At 39.1% G+C, this 21,398-nt stretch overlaps 1 protein-coding gene across 1 annotated transcript in view; it reads right to left on the bottom strand.

Moving 5' to 3' along the window:
* Positions 1 to 15,150: 15,150 nt before the first annotated feature.
* Positions 15,151 to 21,398, bottom strand: part of NDST1 (N-deacetylase and N-sulfotransferase 1) — a 33,318-nt gene continuing 27,070 nt past the window's right edge. The window contains exons 12-14 of the mRNA XM_015819932.1: positions 18,418 to 18,527; positions 17,114 to 17,216; positions 15,151 to 15,330 (exon numbers count right to left, since the gene is read on the bottom strand). Coding sequence (XP_015675418.1) covers positions 15,211 to 15,330; positions 17,114 to 17,216; positions 18,418 to 18,527 — 333 coding nt within the window. The 3' untranslated portion in view covers positions 15,151 to 15,210. The remainder of the gene's footprint in view (positions 15,331 to 17,113; positions 17,217 to 18,417; positions 18,528 to 21,398) is intronic.

Genomic DNA, 21,398 nt, shown 5'->3' with positions numbered 1-21,398 from the left:
CGGCAAGGCAAGAAGCATGGGAGAGAGTGGCCATGTGATTCTAGACTTCACTATACTGCAGGTATAGAGAACCGGAGGTAGCCATATTCTATATTTCAAGAGTGCTGACTTCTATAAACTAGGGAAAGGTAGGGAAGATTTCAAGGATGGAAATCCTGAAAACATTTCAAGGGATTGGGAAATTCTGGAAAAAAATGAGATTAAGGCCTGAACACAAACACTTCCAAAGAAAAAAGAGAGGTGGCCAATGAGTTCAGCTTGACGGATAAAGAGTTCAGTGATAAACTGAGAAACAAACATGAGTTTGTTAAAAAGCATAGGTTGCTCCAATCTAATCTTATCATTTCATTTTGCTTTCTCAACATGACAAGATTAGTAAATCAAGGGAATATCATTGATGTAAACTACCTAGACTTCAGTAAGGCATTTGATAAAGTTGATTATAGCCTCCTTCTTGATAAAATGGAACAATGTGGGATGGATGGATGTATAGTTGATTGAACAATAGTGCCAAAGTGTGATCCTAACGGATCTACAGCTACATGGAAAAAAAAAATATGCAGTGAGAAACTCAGAATTTTCTCCTGGCCCAGAGGTATTCAACAATTTTATAAATGACTTAGGAGAGGAAATGGATGCTCAGCAAATCTGCAAATGACATAAAGCTGCAACCGGTGTGAGACATCTCTAACATCGCAGAAGACAGAGCTGGGGTTTTAAAAGATCTTGATAGATTCAAACATTGGGCTTTTCCCAAGAAAATATATGTCAGTGGCAAGAGAAGCAAGATGCTGCATTTAGATAAGAGAAACGAGATATACAGGTACAAGTTGAGTGGTACCTGATTCGGTATTATTATTATTAGCGAGAAGGAATTGAGTGTCCTGATAAACCACAAATTAAGCCTAAACTAGCAGTGTGCTGCAACTACCCAAAGAGCCAATGTGATCAACATCATGGGAAGTGATTGTTCTGCTGGTCAGGCCACATCTGGAATACAAAAAGGATGTTGAGGAAAGAATGCAAAGAACAACAAAATTGATTGAACTTGGAGACTAAGTGTTATGAAGATAGCTAAAAGAACAGGATAAGATAAGCCTAAAGAAGAGAAGGCTAAGGGGACACATGATAGCATCTTCCAATAGATGAAGGTTTGTCACAAAGAAGAAGGTATGGATTTATTTTCTGTAGTACCTAGGTGAAAGACAAGAAGAAACAGATGTATCTCAAAGCCTAAATAGAATCAACAAGAACAGTGATTTAAAATGTCATACCCAGATAAGAACTCAGTTTTCTTTAGTTAGAATCAGAGAATCAGCTCATCTATGTTAAAAGAAAATAACAAATACCAACATTTGCACCCTATGTTGTTAATGCACTTACCAATTCATCTGATTCCTGTTTATGGATGAAAATCCATGCTCACATTAACATGCAAAAAATTAACATAGGGAGAAATCTTCAGATACTTCTTATTATTATTACTTTAATTTATACCCCGCCCTTCTCCCGAGGGACTCAGGGCGGCTTACAGGTAAGTAAAAACAGAGCTATACAATAAATATCTAAAAGCCAAATTAAAATATATATTAAATAACCTGTATTAGAAAAATTATAAAATACTTCTCTGCTTATTGGCTAAACAAGCTAGGCAGATACTGTTCTGTGTTGGTTTCTCTCAAATACATAGAAAATAAAATTATTTTTGTTTGTTGTTTTCCATTACAACATGACTGGGCAATTTAGGATGCCTACAGGGAGGTGACATGGTATTCATTTGTTTGTTGGCTGATAGCATTGATGTGCCTCCTATTCTAAAGGATACCTAGCAGTTTGCAATCTTTGATCTGTTCTGCATCAGGAAAAAATTCACAGTCCTCGGTCAAGATTCCTGAACGATGATTTCCTTTGAGTCAAGCATCCCATCTTCAGATACATTCATTGGTATACACATTGTTTAATAGTATCTCCACAGGCTCAAAACAGACCAATTGAGACGATTCTATCGATAGACTTGGGGGTGTTCATTATCAATTGTCCTTCTCTGATTACTATTTCTACACAGTATCTTTGGATTTTAATTCAAACAATAGTTTTCTTCAGCAGCTGCTCAAAATAAACAAATACCATTGGCTGAAATATTTAAGTAGCCAGTTAAATGCCTTTCTAGAGGAAGTGGAATAAATGTGCATGTCATTTCTAGCCTCATGAAACATCAATAATTCCCCTGCTAGAGCTGCTTATAAGATGTCACCACTGCATACTTTGCCTTCTGATCTTCCACAAAAAAAGGGTAGTGCAAATTAGTTGACTGATATGCTGGATGAATTGGAAAGGTTTATTTGTCAGTTCAATTGCATCCCTGCTTTAAACGTATCGTGACTGTTCAGGAGCATAATGTTCCTTCTATAGACTTGAAAAGGATCCCATTTCCCCATATGATGCTATCTGTTGGAGCAGTGTGACTTGACAGAGCCTTGGGGCCCTGCCTTTTCTACCTCAGTAATTAGGAAAGCAATCATTTCTAAAGTTGCAATTATTACTGTCTCCAAAGTAAGAATATCCTTCCTTTCTTCCTCTGAGCAGGAATAGCTTAACACCTCTCTTCAAAAGCAGGGAAATCTGTTAGGTCTGGAGGATTGTGTAGCTCCTTTGACTAAGTCAGGGATTAACGTTGAAGCAGCGGTATAAGGAACCACTCGTCCCAGCAGAGGAGGCATGCTGCGGATCCCGTCAGCCCAATTACTCTGGCTGGGGGGGGGTCCAGGAGGAGGGCCTTCTCCTGTTGCTCCTGCCCTCTGGAACATCTTGCCCCCCCACCCATGTGAGGTTGGCCCCAACCCTCCTATCTTTTTTATAAGGGCCTAAAGACATGGCTTTGCTAGTCGGCTTGGGCCCCCAGTGGGGGAACAGTGCAATGGAGGTGGTTGATTGAGTGATAACGAATCCCACTCCACCCCTGCCCTCCCCATGTGTCCTTGGTTTTAATGTCTGATTTTAACTTTTTATGCTTTGTCCTATATGAAACTGTAAGCTGCCCAGAGTTACCCTATGGTAAGATGGGCGGCCAATAAATTTTATAAATAAATAAACTAAATACACCACTGCTTCATGGCACAAAAATAATGGTAAAAATAAAAGCACTGGCATTAGAAGTGAGCTTTAATGAGAGCAATACATTTTCTAGCCATCTCTATGAACTTCATGGTTCTCCTAGGCTTTGAAGGGAGCTCTGCCATAATTCTCATCCTTTATTTGAAGGGCTGCCACAAAGAAGGGGGGGGGGGGTCAACCTATTTTCCAAGCCACCAGAAGGCAAGACAAGAAACAACGGATGGAAACGAATTAAGGAGGGAACCAAACCTAAAACTAAGGAGAAATGTCCTGACAGTGAAAACAATTAATTGGTGGAACAGCCTGCCTCCAGAAGTTGTGGGTGCTCCAACAGTTGAAGATTTTAAGAAGAGACTGGACAACTATTTGTCTGAAATGGTATAGGGTTTCCTGCCTGAGCAAGGGGTTGGATTGGAAGACCTCCAAGGTCCCTTCAAACTCTGTTCTGTTTTTTTTTTAAACTCACCACTCATATTTTTGCTTATTCCATATTTCATATTGTTGAATGTATATCACCTTTTTGTATTGATTCCTAGATGTACTCTTCTCCAGTTTTGTTCACTTGGTCTGTCTTTGCTCTGTGCTCAGTAGAGTTCCCTTGCTTTTTAATGTTTTCTCTATTCTTCTATAAACTGTTTTATAACATTGTTTATAATAAATGATTTACTGTCATTACTGTTTATAGTAAACTAGTGTTTTGTCAAAAGGAATGCCAATAATTCATGACTTTATTTTACTTGGTAATCCTCTAGTTTATTCCTGTTATCTTTCTTCAACAAAACAAGTCTGTGGTTGGAATTTCTGTCAACCCTCTCTCAAGATTGGCTTCTGCTTTTCCTGTTCCTGTCTATATTTATATTTTTTGCTTATTTTAAAACTGCAGTTTTAGTGATGTTTACCTAGTCTTCAAATCATCCAATTATATTCTCCCTTCCCTCATCACCCCCAATGTTAACAGATTATTTCTCCTTTTTCTAACATCAGATGTGTATTTGTAAGCCTACTGGAGCAAAAAAAAAAAAATTATTTGAAAGAAATATTGATACAGCGATGTTCCGATCATTCATTGCTTGATTTCTCACTAAGTAAATATTACCTGTTTCACCCGAAAGTTTCCATTTTGGGGGAATAATTGGCTACATGAAAATTCTTCATTCAAAAGGCACTGTCACAATTCTGTAAATGACTGAAATTCAAAGCCTATTCCTTTGCCGGTCAATACTATTTTTCTACGTATCCAAACACATTTATAGATTTTCCCATAAATCTTTGAGCTGCCACTTTAGATTATTATTGCATAGTTACGATGATAATGATCCATTTCTATCAGGAGCTAATGATATCACTAGATATGCCTGTCACAGGCTCTTTTTTAAACAATATTTAATTAGATGACCCAGACGCAAAAGATCCAGAAAACCACTGGAGCCTGGACAGTTGGATTTTTAATATCTCCTTATAAAGGTGGGGAGACGTATTATTTTGAAAAAAAGATATAAAAATAAAACATGCGAATATGTACAGGTAGTTTTCTGGCTTACAGCTATAATTGAACTCAACATTTCTGTTGCTAAGTGAGACATTTGTTAAATGAATTTTACCCCATTTTGCAACTTTTCTCACCACAGCAGTTCTCAAGTTAGTAACGTGGTTGTTAAGTGAATCTGGCATCCCCATTGAGTTTGCTTGTCAGAAGGTTGCAAAAGGGGATCATGTGATCTGCAACTGTCATAAATACGAGCCAGTTGCCAAGCATCTGGATTTTGATCACATGACCAGGGGGATGCTGCAACAGTGTGAAAAACAGTCGTAAGTCACTTTTTTTCAGTGCTGTTGTAACTTTGAATGGTCACTAAATGAACTGTTGTTAAGTTGGGGACTACCTTTATGTGTTAATACTTTCTATTGCTATTATCATCTACTCTATTTCTATTACTATTGCTATTATACAATTACGATTTTTTTTCTACACTATATTCTACAATACACTTCTATGCAATACACTATTTCTAACATAGAGCAAAGTTTCCCTCTTAACAGACACTGTTCTGTTTTTAATTCCTCTCTCTGGGATTTCTTCTACTTTTCTTCCTTTTCTATTAATAGGCAGCACGTAAATGCATTTGCACCTTCCCACGTTGTGCTGTGCTTTGCTTTGCCGGGCCTCTTCTTTTTCCTCTGGGCCCCTCCGCTCCTTTTGAAGGGAAAACACTTCCTTTTTATATGTTTGCTATTGGCTGCCAAACTCCCAAAGAGCACATCTCTGCTATTGCCCTCCCACACCTGTTTCAAGGCTGCAATTTCATTGGCAATTCTGCCACACTGACACTGGGGAAAAGGCTTAGATGGAATGGGAGGAAGGCCGTGCCGATGCCTGCAGTTTTTTTTTTTTTAACCAACCTGCTCTTCCACAATGCCTAGATCAGTGATGGCGAACCTTTTAGAGACCGAGTGCCCAAACTGCAACCCAAAACCCACTTATGTATTGTCGGGTGCTGGGTGGGCATGGCCCATTGGGTGGGCGTGGCTGCAGTAGTAACGGCAGACTGGGTGGGACTAAAAAGTTCAATCAATCAATTTCAACTTTGCGAATCTTTTTTTTTCCCACGAGAAGTTGAAATTGATTGATTGAACCTCTCTTTTTTTGCACAGGGCGGCAGAGGCCTAAAGCGAAAAGGTTTTATAAAACCCAGCTGAAGGCATAGGACTGGGGCGACGGCACGCGTGCCCAGAGAGAGGGCTCTGCGTGCCACCTATGGCACGTGTGCCATAGGTTCGCCACCACGGGCCTAGATGGTTTTAAATGATCCAGTGCCACTCCTCCAGTGGTAAGCCACTAGCTATAGGTTATCCGTGGTGTTTTCTCTTTCTGAAAAAAAAACTTTTTCTTTGTATTGGATATGTCTCAATGGAATCATTAACATCCTTTTGAAGATAAACAGAATAACAGAATAACAGAGTTGGGAGGGACCTTGGAGGTAATCTAGTCCAACCCCCTGCTCAGGCAGGAAACCCTATACCATTTCAGACAAATGGTTGTCCAATATCTTCTTAAAATCTTCCACTGTTGGAGCATTCCCAACTTCTGGAGGCAAATGGTTCCACTGATTTAATTGTTCTAACTGTCGGCAAATTTCTCCTTAGTTCCAGGTTCCTTCTTTCCTTGATTAGTTTCCATCCGTTGCTTCTTGTCTTGCCTTCTGGTGCTTTGGAGAATAGGTTGACACACACACCCCTCTTCTTTGTAGCAGCAACTTAGATATTGGAAAACTGCTATCATGTCACTGCTCTCCTAGTTCTTCCTTTCATTAAACTAGACATACCCATTTCTTGCAATTGTTCTTCATATGTTTTATCCTCCAGTCCCCTAATCATATCTGTTGCTCTTCTCTGAACTCTTTCTGGAATCTCATTATCTTTTTACATCATGGCGACCAAAACTGGATGCAGTATTCCAAGTGAGGTCCTTACCAAGGCATTATAAAGTAGTACTAACACTTCACATGATCTTGATTCTATCCTTATGTTAATGCAACCTAGGACTGCATTGGCTTTTTTTGGTAGCTGCAGCACACTGCTGGCTCATATTTAAGTGATTGTCCAAGATCCTTCTCACAGTTACTACGTTTGAGCCATCTATAACTTTACCTGTATATTTGCTTTTTCTTGCCTAAAATATAGAACTTTATTTTTTTCACCATTGAATTTCATATTGTTAGATAGGCCCAATGTTCAAGTCCGTCAAGATCCTTCTGTATCTTAAGCCTATCTTCTGGAGTGTTGGCTATTCCTGCAACACTCCAGACTGAGCCAATATAGCTGAGTCCTTAAGATCTCCTTCTGTTCTCCCCAGAATTCAAACTCATTCAACAAAGTTCTCAAAGCAGGTAACTGACCTCAGGTAGGATCACCAATTGGTACTGTCTGCTTTTCTCAGTTTCATAGGAGATCTTTTGGCCTTAGGATTGGGAGCTGGAGAAAGCAGAACTTTGAACAGTTACATTAAGCAGTCTAAGGCAGCAAGTTAGTAGTTTTCCATAGATATACAATCATTGTTGATTTGTTAAAATCTACATCCTAGTGTTACTTCAGCTCAAAGAAGCGTACACTGTGCTATCCTTTCAATTCCCCTCCCAATTACATGCCATCAGGTAAGTTGGGTGGAATGTATAACTGGCCCAGACATCCTGTGAGTTTCAACTATTGTTTTATGGCAATATGGTGCATGGCAGATTGCTACCATTGGATGGTCTTATTGCTGTAGGGGTGGGCAATTAATTTTCCCAAGGGCCACCTGAGAAACTAGGACTGCTGTGGAGGACCAAACCAACAGTCTGAACTTAATTCTGCTCAATATTCATTTTACCACTTTAGAAAAATCAGTACATTATATGGTTTTGATTAGATGCAACTGATAAGAATATATATTCTATCTTATTTACATTTGATTTCTAATTTCCAGTTGATCTCATGAGGTTGGGCAGGGATAGCCAAAGGGCTGGATTTGACTCAGAGCTATAAACTGCCCAGTCTGCAATACTGACATGTTTTTGTAAAGAAAATTCATGATACTGAATTGTTCTTAAGCCAGCCACAAGCTGATTTCACAATATATTCCCTGTTGCAGTGGAAGAATATATTTTGTTCTCTCTGCAGAAACCAAGTCACAGAAACTGCATCCTTGCCAATGATTGCATGTGGAATTCAAGACCTTTAAAAGAGGCCCTAAATCAGGGCTTATGCAGTGTCCATAAGTGTCACACTGTAATGAAACTGTTTCTATTACCTCATGGTTAAATTTAGATGGAAAATGAGCTTGTAGATAATATGATTCCTTTCAAATAGTTGCATGTATGTATTTTGTTACACCATAAAAATTACCCCCAAAATGTAAATATAAAAGCCGTCTTATAGCAAGATAGAAGGGAAAATGTTTTCTACAACCCCTTAGATGAAATTTGATTTTCAAAAACAGGCTTCTAAGCCATTCCTGCCAAAGGTGCAATAGTTTGGCTCCTGTGTGTGCCCAGTTCTGACAGCCAAAATGTTAAGTCTTCCCCTCAAATAACATTATATCTCTATATTATTATCCAATTCGTGGCTCACATGCAAACCTTTAGATTAAGTTTGGGAACTAAAACTGACTAAAGCAAAACAAAACCAAATCTTTGTGTGAGGCTCCAGCAGTGAAAACCTGCTAAATCCAAGAACAAAAAGACATTGGGAAATCTCCACAGTGAGTGGAGCATTAATGCTCCAGCAGAGATGGCCTGAGCTAGAACAAGTAGGCACACGTTCAATGATGCCTAGAAGCAGGTATCTTCCTCTCCTTTGGCCAGGAGGCACTGCAAAACCAGAAATACAGGCACTTCCCAACTTACAGTCTCGTTTAGTGACCATTCAAAGTTACAGCGGCACTGAAAAAAGGGACTATTTTTCACATTTACGACCGTTGTAGCATCCCCATGGTCACAAGGTCAAAATTCAGAGTCTAGACTCGCAGGGGTAGTCAACCTTGGCTCTTTTATGAGCTAAGCTGGCTCAGGAATTCTGGGAATTGAAGTCCACGAGTCATAAAAGAGCCAAGGTTGACTACCCCTGGTCTAGAGCAACTGAGTCATATTTGTGATGGTTGCCTTCTGACAAGCAAAGTCAATGGGGAAGCCAGATTCACTTCACAACAGTGTCACCAACTTAACCACTGCAGTGATTCATTTAACAGCTGTGGCAAGAGAGGTCATAAAATGGGGCAAAATTCACTTAACAAATGTCTCACTTAACAACAGAAATGTTGGAGCTCAGATGTGGACATAAGTTGCTGACTATCCATACACTTTTTCCATATTGGTTGGTAGAATGTTCTCTTCTCCAGGACAAGTAGCTGTTGATATCATCATGCACAGATCCATCTTCTAATTCTTGTCATGCCCTTCAACTATCCAATTACTGTAACCAGCATCAGAACATACAAGCTTGGTTGCCTTTCCTGATCAAATTATTTGGGACGGGCAGAAATTCAATGTTCTTGGATCTTTTGAATGTGAGGTGCCTTCACGGTATTGTCCTCACTGGAGAGCAGCCTCAGATCCAAACAAAACTCAGTCGGTAGGTAGATTATCAATATCTACATTACTTGAATACTGACAAAATGCAATAGGGAGACAGAAAGAGTGTAGTGGTGCAATTTCTGTGTTCTTGGCTGCTACAATTATCTGGCTGAAAGCACTGCAGCCACACAGGGAATCATTTCACTCAGAACAATTTCTACACTCCAGACGAAAGCTAAAGCCAAGCAGCTTTATTTCAATCAGTTTTTCATATTTCCAAAAATTAGGACAAAGACAACCACATAGAAACTTCATTTTCGTTGCCAATTGCAAGTTGTTTCTAGGCAGATGCTGCCACCTTCTGGGAAAATACCTTATTATCAGGGAATACATTGATGTTAGTGCCATCACATTTCTTTTTTCTTCCAGTTTGCATCTGAAATTTGATCTGCAGATGACTTTTCCCCCAAAGCTTTTTAAGAGTGTTGCCTTAAATTCATCGTTATTTTGTGTAAAGAGTCTTTGCAAAATGCCTGTTTATGATCTGCTGCAAATATATTTAGAATCACACATTCCAAACCAGCGGTCAAATAAAACCAGCGGTCAAACCCAACCAGTGGTCAAATAAAACCTAATAAAAACCAAATGCAGCACAGATCCCGAAGATGAGTTACATCATTCTTTCACTGATTGGTGATCGTTAGGCTATTATATTCCCTTTGGCTTTAACCTTGAGATGAGTTTCTTTATGGAGGTTTTCATGTCATTGCTTGGCAACATTACATGAAAGTTTGCCCCTTATTTTATTCTGGTAGAATTCGTCAGCTTAGTCTGCAGCGTAATAACCTCCCTCCAAGTACTAGCCAGGCTTTCTGCAAATAGGCCAAGCCAACCTTCATCTCAATGCTAAACACTGCCACTTGGCAAAGGTTTCCAGTGGTTTAAGAGTGAAATAAACCACGAAATCTTGAATTCCAAGGAAGCAAATCTGAGCTAAGAAATGTAGTGTTCTTACATATTCGGCATCAAGTAAATGGCAGCCAAACCCAGTTCAATGAACAGGATTATTTCTTTTGTTTTACTTGGTTTGCATTGTTATGTAACTCGTACATATTTAACAGATTAACTACTGCCATGGTAAAATGTTAGGATACCATCGTTTGGGCTTAAATAAAGTACAGATGAATTTAATGTGTATGTGTGGGGGGAGGGGGTCTGTCCAGTCCCAAACATGAGTAGGTAACTATCAAACCAAGTCCTTGCTCAAGGTCAGAGAAGGTTTTTAGACAAGAGATCATAGTGTAACTAAGCCATCTTTGGGGAATGGAGCTTACTCAATCACATTTGCTGACCTTGAGATAGGTGTGGGAAGAAAAATCTAAATTGTCAGAAAAATCTAAATTGTAAAAATATAACTGAGTAGCAACTATTGAAATAGCTTTGGGGTTGTCCCAAGGTTCTGGCAAGGGACTACATCAAGTTTGGAAGCTTCAGCTTGTTACCTCTATTTCAATCATGTTGGACTTTTTTAAAAAAAAAAATAAAGTTCAATTTGAATTTCAAAGAATCAGAGAAAACCTACACATATACAAAAAAAAAAAAGGCCACAAAATTAACTAAAAACAGACAACCCCATTTTATTAGCAGTTAGTTCACCAGGACATTACATTAGTGACACAGTTTTCTGAACCCAAAATGAGTCCAAGTACAGATTAAAAATACGGGAGAAAGACTCTTAAAAATATTCCCTCCCCTTTCCTCCCTCCCACCATGACAAAATAACCCCTGCCCTTCCCAATGGGAAAACATACAGAATCTCATGCAAACATGACAAAGGAATTCCCAGAGTTCTTCCTTTTAAACAAAAGAAAAACAAAAAACAAAAGTGTCCTTCTTCAAACTCAGATTTTAGTAAGTTCTCTGTTACCCAGAGAGAGTGGTGTTTTCCAACTATTGCTGACCAACTTACTAAGTGAAAAGGCAAATGTTTCCTCCTCTCTTGTGCACATTAAATCACACCAGCATTTGGGAGCAGTACACATTAATACTTTCATTACACACATCCTAAGTTTACTTCTTTTTCTTTTTTTTGAATGTCTCGCTTTTGGCAGCATTCTATGGCATGGAGACTGCTATCTTGAGAAGCCAAGCTTTAAAGCAGGGGGTAGTCAACCTTGGCTCTTTTATGACTCGTGGACTTCAACTCCCAGAATTCCTGAGCCAGCTAAGCTGGCTCAGGAATTCTGGGAGTTGAAGTCCAAGAGTCATAAAAGAGCCAAGGTTGACTACCCCCCTGCTTTAAACATTGTACTTCATTTTATTATTTAAGACAGGGATAATCATAACATTCACAATGAGAATGAACCTTTAGCTAGCAGCTGCCATTGCCTCTGTAGACTGTCTTAAAACAACTTCCTGAGGGCCATCATACAGATAAGCAAGACTATATTTTCACATTATCAAATGCTTAACTTGGTAGTTTGAGTCAGGTATCCTGATGCACCAAAGAGGCACACAGAAACTGCACTCAACAATAGGAGTGAAGGGTGGAGGGGCATCCTTTGTTCTTAAGTTGCGGAAGATGATTCCATCCACAAAAGGCAAAGGAAAATACATTGTTTTGCAGATTATAATTTCAGGGGTTTTAGTTTTGGTTTCTGCATTGAAGTCTGCTTAGAAATCTGAAGCCATAGCAAAGTCAACCTAGTACTGGGAGGCAGTGATACAGAGGGCCTTTTGTGCGCTCCAAGCCAAAATTTCTCAAAGCAAGCTTACATTTCTGATGAACGACCCATATCTCAAATGGACCAATGCGGTCTCTTCATTACCATCCTTCGGCGGTCCTTTTTTCTTGATGCTGCTCCTGTTTCACAATGGCTTGGAAGGGACAGCCTGTCTGACTTTGGGTCTTATTTCATAAGGCTGCAGGTGTCAAATGCTAAGATCTTGTCGTTCCAAGTCTGTCACTGCATCTTTTCTGCCAATACCCTCCTTCTACGTCAGCGTTTTACAAACATGGCAGTGTTTCAAGATGCGTGGACTTCAATTCCCAGAATTCCCTCAGCGAGCCAAGACCTCTGAATGATTTGCAGCAGTGGAGTTGCCAGTAGATGCAACTTTGCCTCCTGCCCACCTCCGGCCGTGTTCATTCTACCTTAAAATGTCCATCTAATTAGGGGTACTGGGAAGCTTGGAACTCTTCAGCACGGTTTGCTTTCAAGTACAGCTAATCTTTTCATACAGAAGGCCGCACGTAAAATACTGTATTAAATACTGTATCACAAGACAATGTCATCTCCCCAAGTTTGGTCTTACACAGGCTTCTGCCTCAAATGCACATTCATTACTGGCACAGCTGCCTAAACAAACAGGGAGAATAAACATAATGAAGGTGAAAAGGAGAAAAACAATGGTAAGAACTAAAAAGAGGGATTGAAAAAAATTCATAATATTAAGATTTAGGGGAATTTGATCTCAGTCTTCCTATATCTGAAAGCATATCACACAGAGACATGCTCTCTACAATCCAAGACTGCAAGATGCAAAAGAATGGATTAAGATACAGAAAGGCAGATTCTGATTATTAGGGAGAAAAAAAACCTCCTAATATTCAGGGGAATTTGAGTTTCAGTGGAAGGAATTATTTTACTGGTTATCTTTCTTCAAGTAGAGATGAGGCAGTCAGCTGCTGGGCATGTTTCAGTTTAGATTGCTGCACTAAACAGTTATACACTCAGTGGCCTAAAGTTTTCTGCAGCTTTTACTCTATTTTACTCAAAGTTTACTCTACGAATCTATGAAATTTCATGATCCACTAGATGGTGCTCACACACAGGGCCAATGGAAACAAATGTGTTGAAACTATAGCTGGATTGTGATGGATTTCAGAAGAACTGGAACTGAATTTACATACAGTAATTGAAGAATTGCTGATACTGGTGTGAGAATGACTTTTGTCCTCTACAGAGTTACTCTGACCCAGAAGAGGCCTATAAACCTTTGGCAGCAATTATCGGCAGTAAAAATCTAAGTTAAGTAGAAACCATTTTTTGCTTCTGCCTTTTCTCCAAATGTTCACTCATAGATCTGGTGCTAGCATGATTATAGCTTCAATGAAAACCAGAACAAGATGATTGGTCTAGCAAATCACTTCCAATAGTTAGATTCTTTCCAGAAACCTTTAAGCAAAACAGGAAGATATTCTGGTGGAGGGGGGAAAAAAACCCCACCTACCTCCAAATTGAAAAAGCTTAGAAATCTTTTTCGCACCCTATTATTGAATTTATAGTAAATGTTTCCATTAGCAATACTAACAAGGTTTTTTTGGGGGGGAAAAATTGTAACAATTCTCCAACTTTGGATCAAACAGTAGTCAGATCAGTCCATATTCCAGTGTCTTTAATTCCTCCAATGAAGAATTAAAAAGGCTTTTCAAAAGCCTTTGACTCTTGTCGTGACCTCTGTTCTCCCAGCGCCCTCTGGACTGCAAGTTTAACATGTTTAACATGCCTTTCCCATGACACATCCAATACCTAGCAGGACAGAATAAGCCAAATGGGGGGAAATGGGTTCTAATTACTTTGTTAATGTGGCTCCAAACACAGACAGCAATGGGCAAGTGTGTATATGTGTGTGTGCATGCATGAATACACAATACTATTAGCAGCATATTTATAAATTCCATACATACACATATACACACAAAGGAATTTAGTAAACTAGAATAAGTGGGTTATCGGAAAGTCTCAGTCACAGCTCAATAAGACACATTGGACAGGAGGAAATAATTGAAAAATGGACAGCCACAGGCTTATCCTAAAATGATTCTAACAGAAACAGACATTATGATGACAAATCAACCAAACCCATGGGCCATTTTTCTCTATTCTCTACAATAGCAAAAGGGTGGGGAAATAAGAACCTAATACTTGGGAATACCAACTCTAATATGTATCCCTATCCCACTCCAAAATGTTCAAAAAGAAATCTAGTAAAATACTGTTTGTTCAGTACTCAAGAGGATCAATTCTCTTAAGCTGTATTTAGGATGACCATTAGAGCAAAGTTTACACATGATGCTAGAATGTCATCCTCTTTTAAAACAGGCAGGATATGTGCACCAGAAATTAAAAAAAAATGGATTCAATTATTGAATCTTAAACCACATCTCATATTAATTTTGTATGTTGAAACCAGAGACAGGGCTATAAGAAGGACACAAATTAAAATAACTCTTTGGAGCAAATTCTTCTTGCCAACATTGTCAGATGACTATGTTGCTCACTCTTGGTCATCCCATCCCTTTCCTAATATATTTCTAAATAAGAAGACAGAAAAAAGTCCATCTGGGATAATCTAAATATTGCCAATATCAAAGTCTTCCAAAGTCTTCCATATAAAAACAGAGCATCTGCTTTAATTAAGAACTTTGCTCCAGAACACTATCTCAGTCCTATCTCAGTCTGAGCCCAAATTGCATAATTAAGTCCATACTTGGAGCATGGCCTCCCTCTGGCTCCATGTTCGTATTATCAATGATGTTCTTTTGCAAACCCATACATGTGCAGGACTATTATTCTTGATCCCTGGTGAATTCTTGGTTCTCCTGTGGGTGCTATCCAAAGAGAAGGAGTCATTCTGTTGTAATACTATTCCAGATATTGGAACTAAAGTGTAAGGAAAACTCAGGTCTTTAGGAATCTTCTTCACCAAAAAGTGACATTACAGCCAAGAAGGCCACACCTCAATACTTTCAGTAAAGATGGGGTCTTGAGCAATCTGGCAGAAAGAGATGTCACAATCCTGGCTTGGCCCTGAGGCACTGCTTGTACATCAATTCCAGTAGTTCTTCAAATGGCTGCTTTCTTCCAAGCAACCACGTTGGCAGTTTCTCACTTTTCCACAAACACCTTGAATGGATATTTCTCAAAATGCTTCTTCTCTGTTGAATATCTCACACCTTATCACGTCCTGTCGGCTTGGAGTAGAGGCTTGAGATCCTCCCCGTGGATCCATTCTACTATTGCTTAATACAAGAGATAAAAAGTGGCTATCTAGTGTTCTGGAGTTCTTCCCGCAGCCAAGTTGGCAGTGTCTGGCCAATTTTATACAGTAGCTTGGATAACTCTATGTTGTGGTCCCTGTAATAATCTCTCAAGAATGCTCTGGACTGTACGAGGAAGAAAGAAAAGAACAAAGAAGCGTAATTAAATGCTATGACTAAATATAAGATGAAGATGTTAAACTAGAAGGGACAGAGAACCCTGGAATGCATGAATTATTAAGCCACAGGAGACATCTCCTCCTCTTGGTGCCAACCAGGGCTATCCTTACAGGACCCAAGACACAGAGTGCACCAGTGATAACTTCACCGCTCTGAAAGCTGCAATATATTTAATGCTATCGTATCTTTTTCTCTGAGTTCAGTGGTTGTACTATACAAAAATGTTAGTGGCGCTGAAATGGAAGTTACTATCCAATCCAAAGACTGGGGAAATGCTATATGGCAAGTATATATACCTGAGGGTATCTGCACATCCTACTAGTTTATATAGGGTGGCTGTGCTCCAGGTCCCCTGCCTTAACTGTTGCCATCTGATGGGACCTCTTGGTGGCCATCCCAGCTGTTTGGAACAGCCTCCCACCTGAGATCTGATAGATCCCTATCCTTCCAGCAGGATATGAAAACATGGCTCTTCCCCCAAGCATAGGATGGGGGTTGAGCTGCAAGAAAAAATGGTCTGATGCCTGGGAGCAGAGTAGTTCTGTTTTTAAACCATGTTTCTATTGGTTTGTTGTGAACTGTCTAGAGCAACGGTCCCCAACCTTTCTGTCCTGGCGGCTCAGTTGGGGGGGAGAGGGAACAGGCCTGCACAAGCGGTGGGTCGGACATGCACGCGCAGCTCAACTTGTGCGAGTGGTGAGCCAGTATGCAAGCAGCTCAACTTGCGCAAGTTGAGCTGCGCACGCATGTACATATGTCAGCTCACCACTTGTGCAAGTTGAACTGCGTGCATGGGTGCACGCTGGCCTGCAACTTGTGCAGCCCAGCTCCGAATAGGCCGTGGCCCCCTAGTCTAGAGTCATCATTTGAGATAAGCAGCCATCTAAGTCCTGTAAGTAAGTAAATATATACATACATACAAATATCAAAAAAGCATAAAATAGAGATTACTTGTCAAGAGGTTGAGGACAGTTGCATCTCCTAGGAGTTGAATTCAGGACTCACTGATAGTAGGTGAAAGTTCAAGCAGAATCAGGGCAGGCACCCAATCAAAATAGATTGTTTTCAACTTGGATTTAGCTCCTAAATTATGGAGGATTTTTTGTTTTTCAACAGAAAATAGCACCCAATTTTAGCTATATTCCTGAAACTGCAAAAATGTAAGATGGTTCTAAAGCATTGTTCTAGGAGGGGGGGATTCAGGTTTTGGTAGATAATACAAGAAAAGATCAAAGACAACATGTTATGTTGATTTAACCACCTATACTCATTCTCCCCATACACTCATAGAATTTCAAATTCAGGGTCTATTTACTCTAAGCATCATAGAAACAGTTGCCCCTCATCTATGATGAGATGTTACCCTTCAGCAGGGGAAGAATTCAAGAACCATCCTAGCAAGGCTGATATGTAAAGTCTAACTGCCCATCTGGGAAAGATTCATGAGAAATGCCCAAGTAGGGCCACATCTTATCTTGCAGCAGTTTGTGAACGATGATCGTGGGGACAAATCTCAGTTACTGGGGCACATATGTTTCATAAGTTCATAGCTTTACTGCAGTGGCATGGAATCCCACCATGGAGAGGAAGAAACTTTCACTAAGTACAGAGCAAAGGTTAGTGGGGCTCCTGTCCTTACAAAATCAGATCAGCTGGTTACCCAGTGCACAACTGCGCCAGTGTCTTCTAAGAACAGCGGATGAAAAATACCCTCATTTTACATACTTACATCTAAATCCATCTCTGGGTATTTTCTTCCTTTGCTTTTACCCAAGCACTTGGTCTTTCCTCCCTCTAATAGTTGGCACCAGAATCCTTTTTTGAGATCAAACCTATCACAAATTACAAAGAAGATGATATCCAAATGATCCCCGTTTTGTAACTGGAATTACTTATTTTATACATGCAGTAATTACATATAATTAAATATGGAAACCAACTTTCCTGATCAAAATGAGATCCCTTTTATCAGACATATGGAATGACCATATTGCACTATTATTCTGCTACAAAACTCAATAGCAGTGGAAGGGAAAGAATAAATTCCTACACTTCCACATTTCTCTGCTAATCCATTGATCCCAATGATTTTTAAATGCATTGTGTGGTGGTCCTTTAGCTAGGTATAAACGGCTTCTTGTCCTAAATTTAGATAACACGCACACACATTTCTATTAAAAAATGGTTCTTAAGCCATGTACTAAGAATTGCACTAGCCAGGATTGTTTACAAATGCAAATGCTCTGAAGGAAAGGAAGTAATACCTATTGATTATAAAATGTTCCACAGCTCTGAACAAGAGAAAGATCATTTCTGTGGATTTCAAAGGACACTAATGTATCTTAATAGCAGTCTGATAACTTGTTTATTTGTGCACGTGCTTGTAGACTTCCCCCTGGATATATTCCCTTCACCAAAAGGTAATGAGACATGGAGAAGTGAGCATGGTTCTCCTCTCCTCCCCATAATTTGTTTCTCTGCAGAATTCAGATCCAGATGTTTTAAACTCTACCAGGGAAGAAACTCCTCGCGAAAGAGTTTGCAAGAAGGTAAACAGGGAAACTGATCCCTGAAACACATTACCAGGAATGAGGGTACAAAAGATTATTATTCCTATTACATACATATGTATATAATATGTACTTGAAAGAAAATGTGCAGTTCTGTTATGGACAATCAGTCATCCATGCATTACAAATTGCTCAATGTAATGTTTACGTATTTGTTACAGAAAACAGTATTTAATATTCAGCATTTTATTACTACTGAAGCCAGAGTAGAACACAGTCTTATTCCTAACCACCACAGTCTATACTCTATTATAATCCTTTCCCATGAACGATTTCAAAACTTCAGAGCAGTTTGATGTCTGCAAAATGAAAGGAAGCCAATTCTACAGTGCTCCAAACAGAATCGGCTCTTCAGTTGACAAGGAAAAAATGCACGCACTGCGAGGGATCCAAGCAAGTAGGATCTAATCCTGAAAATATATTCAAAGATTAAATTCAACGAAAGCATATGCAATGGACTCACGCTAGAGTTTTATGATAATCTATGACATTTGTCACTCCAAGAAATTTCTGGACTGTTTCCATTACTTTGGCTGGTTCTGTGCGTAGTCGCTTGCCATCCAGAACAAGAATCTGAAAGACATTTTTAAATACATATATATGTTAGGTTCCTCTCTTATACAAACATACACCTTCCTAACTGCAATATGTAGCACCAGGAACAGAGACAGTTTCGCTCCTGAGAGGTAGTAATAGAGCAAATCAAAAGAATAAATAAATCCACTTCTGGTTTTTTTTTTCTAGAGCAAGACTGAAAATTTGTATTTCATTTCTATTATATCCTAACTCGAAAGCACAGGAGGGGCAAATAGCATAAGAAAGCTATACACTGCTTTAACTTAGCGAACAAAGTATTTCTAAACTTATAGTACCACAATGGGCACACATATGACCTGCCCATCTATTTTTCAGCCTCCACTAAAATTTGTTAACTAAATCAAAAGTCATTTTCTTACACTGATATTTCCTAACTTAAACCTAAGATAAAGAAACGTATCAGCTGTTCTATGTGGCTTAAAATTCATTTAACTGATTATATTTACCAAAAGGAGTATGGTATAAGATGATTCTCCCCACCAAAGAAGAGTAGTAAGAGTAACAATTATAAATGCACATAAAAGTACTGTGCAATTCCTAGCTTCTTCAGCCTTATAAACCTAAGACAGTTTCAGCAAAAGTCAATCCTAGACACTTCCCTCTCTCAATTAAATGGGTGCATTTATTTGTTCAATTTATCTCTTGCCTTCCATCCCAAAGTTCAAGTTGGTTATCTCTCATCCCAGTTTACCCCACAGCGACCCTGTGAAATAGGTTGGGCTGACAGAAAGTGACTAATCCAAAATCACCCAGTGAACTTCCTTAGCTGAGAGTGGATTTGAGCTTGGTTTCCTAAGTGCCAATCCAACATGTTAATCTCTATACCACACCTGCTTTCTTATATTTATACATGTCTCATATGTACTTACACACAGACACAGACACAGACAGACACACACACACACACACACACACACACACACATCAGAAGCCACTCAAAAAAGTGTACACCAGGATAAAAAAATAATCAATTAAAATTAATTTACTAATGGGTACTCCATTTGAAAAAAATGAGTAATGCCCATCAGCATATGCAAACTATTCATTTAGAAATAAAAGAAGTACATCTTCAAACACTCCATCCTTCCAGAGATAACAGCCAAAAAGAGAGGGAGGGGGGAAAAATAAACAGGGTGAACAGGGATTATGCCGAAGGGACCTTTAAGAACCTTCCAGATTTATTCAAATCCTCCTGATGGAAACAAACCAGTAAGCTTCTTTAAAAAAATAATCTAAATTTCAAGATCACACTAGATCATTTCCCTAGCAATACTTTAACATGAACATCTCAAGTGATAAGATAGAACACTTCCATCTTTACAGCTCAAAATTGATGGTGCTAGCAAGCTACTTAAATTAAAACTATTTGTTATTATTGATGACAAGCATATCCTTTTCAGTGTTAAAATAAAAGGCTTTGCACCAGACCCAATTAGTTATGGCCTCCAATCAACATAAGTAATATTTGTGTACTAAGACAGACTTAATGTTAATCTTCTTAGCAGACTGTTAAATGCTCTGCTGAAATCAAATACACTATGTCTACAATATTAACACAAAGTCCCCATGAGATTATGATTAGCAAGTTAGTTAAATGCTGGCTGGACAAAGATTAAGTTGAGACACAGCTAGTTTGAAAATTGTACTAAAAATGCATAAAATTCTCATTGCAATTGAGTAACATACCGACTGGTAAATCACAACATTCAACCCCTATCAGGAGTTTTTAAAATTATTTTGATTTTTTATTATTATTAATAACTGGCTTAAAAGATAGCAATAGCAATAGCACTTAAACTTATGCACTGCTCCACTCTGCTTTACAGCACTCTCTGAGCGGTTTATTGCCCCCAATAATCGGGGTCCTCATTTTACCAATCTCAGAAAGATGGAAGGCTAAGTCAACCTTGAGCCAGTCAGGATCGAACTCCTGGCAGTGGGCAGAGCTAGCCTGCAATACTGCATTCTAACCACTGTGCCACCACAACTCCCTGTGTCTAGATCAAAGATGGGCAAGATGAAGGAAATGATTCTCAGATTGGCAGATAGCATCGCTCTTCATTTAAGAAGCTGAAATCAAATGCACAAGGATAGGATAAGGAATTCCTCTCTTGGCAAAAATAAAACAAGAATATTTAGAAAAAATATTTCTAAATAATAAAAATAATTCTCCTATATTTGCTAAACCCACCTGCTGAATCCCAAAATAGAAATAATCTAACAGAATAATATATCAGATAACTATATTCATCATGGTAGTTATTACTCATCAGATTTAACGGCTTAGGCTTCATCTTCAAAATGATCACAAATTGGAAACTAGTTACTGTTTGTAAAAATGTAGTTCAACAGCCATGTGTCTAGATCAGGCATGGGCCATTATGGTCCAGTCTCTTCTTTAAAAACTTCCAGTGTTGGAGCATTCACCACTTCTGGAGGCAGGTTGTTCCACTGGTTAATTGTTCTAACTGTCAGGAAGTTTCTCCTTAGTTCTAGGTTGCTTCTCTCCTTGATCAGTTTCCATCCGTTGCTTCTCGTCCTGCCTTCAGGCGCTTTGGAAAATAGCTTGACTCCCTCTTCTTTGTGGCAGCCCCTGAGATATTGGAAAACTGCTATCATGTCCCCCCTCGTCCTTCTCTTCGTTAAAGTAGACATACCCAATTCCAGCAACCGTTCCTTATATGTTTTAGCCTCCAGTCCCCTAATCATCTTTGTTGCTCTTCTCTGTACTCTTTCTAGAGTCTCAGCATCTTTTTTACATCGTGGTGACCAAAACTGGATGCAGTATTCCAAGTGTGGCCTTACTAAGGCATTGTAAAGTGGTATTAATACTTCACGTGATCTTGA

This window comes from Protobothrops mucrosquamatus, unplaced genomic scaffold, assembly GCF_001527695.2.
Source record: "Protobothrops mucrosquamatus isolate PMUCROS unplaced genomic scaffold, P.Mucros_1.0 scaffold1020, whole genome shotgun sequence".
Taxonomy (NCBI): Eukaryota; Metazoa; Chordata; class Lepidosauria; order Squamata; family Viperidae; genus Protobothrops; species Protobothrops mucrosquamatus.
Note: the sequence above shows the minus strand (reverse complement) of the source record. Positions and strands in the feature narration are given on the sequence as shown.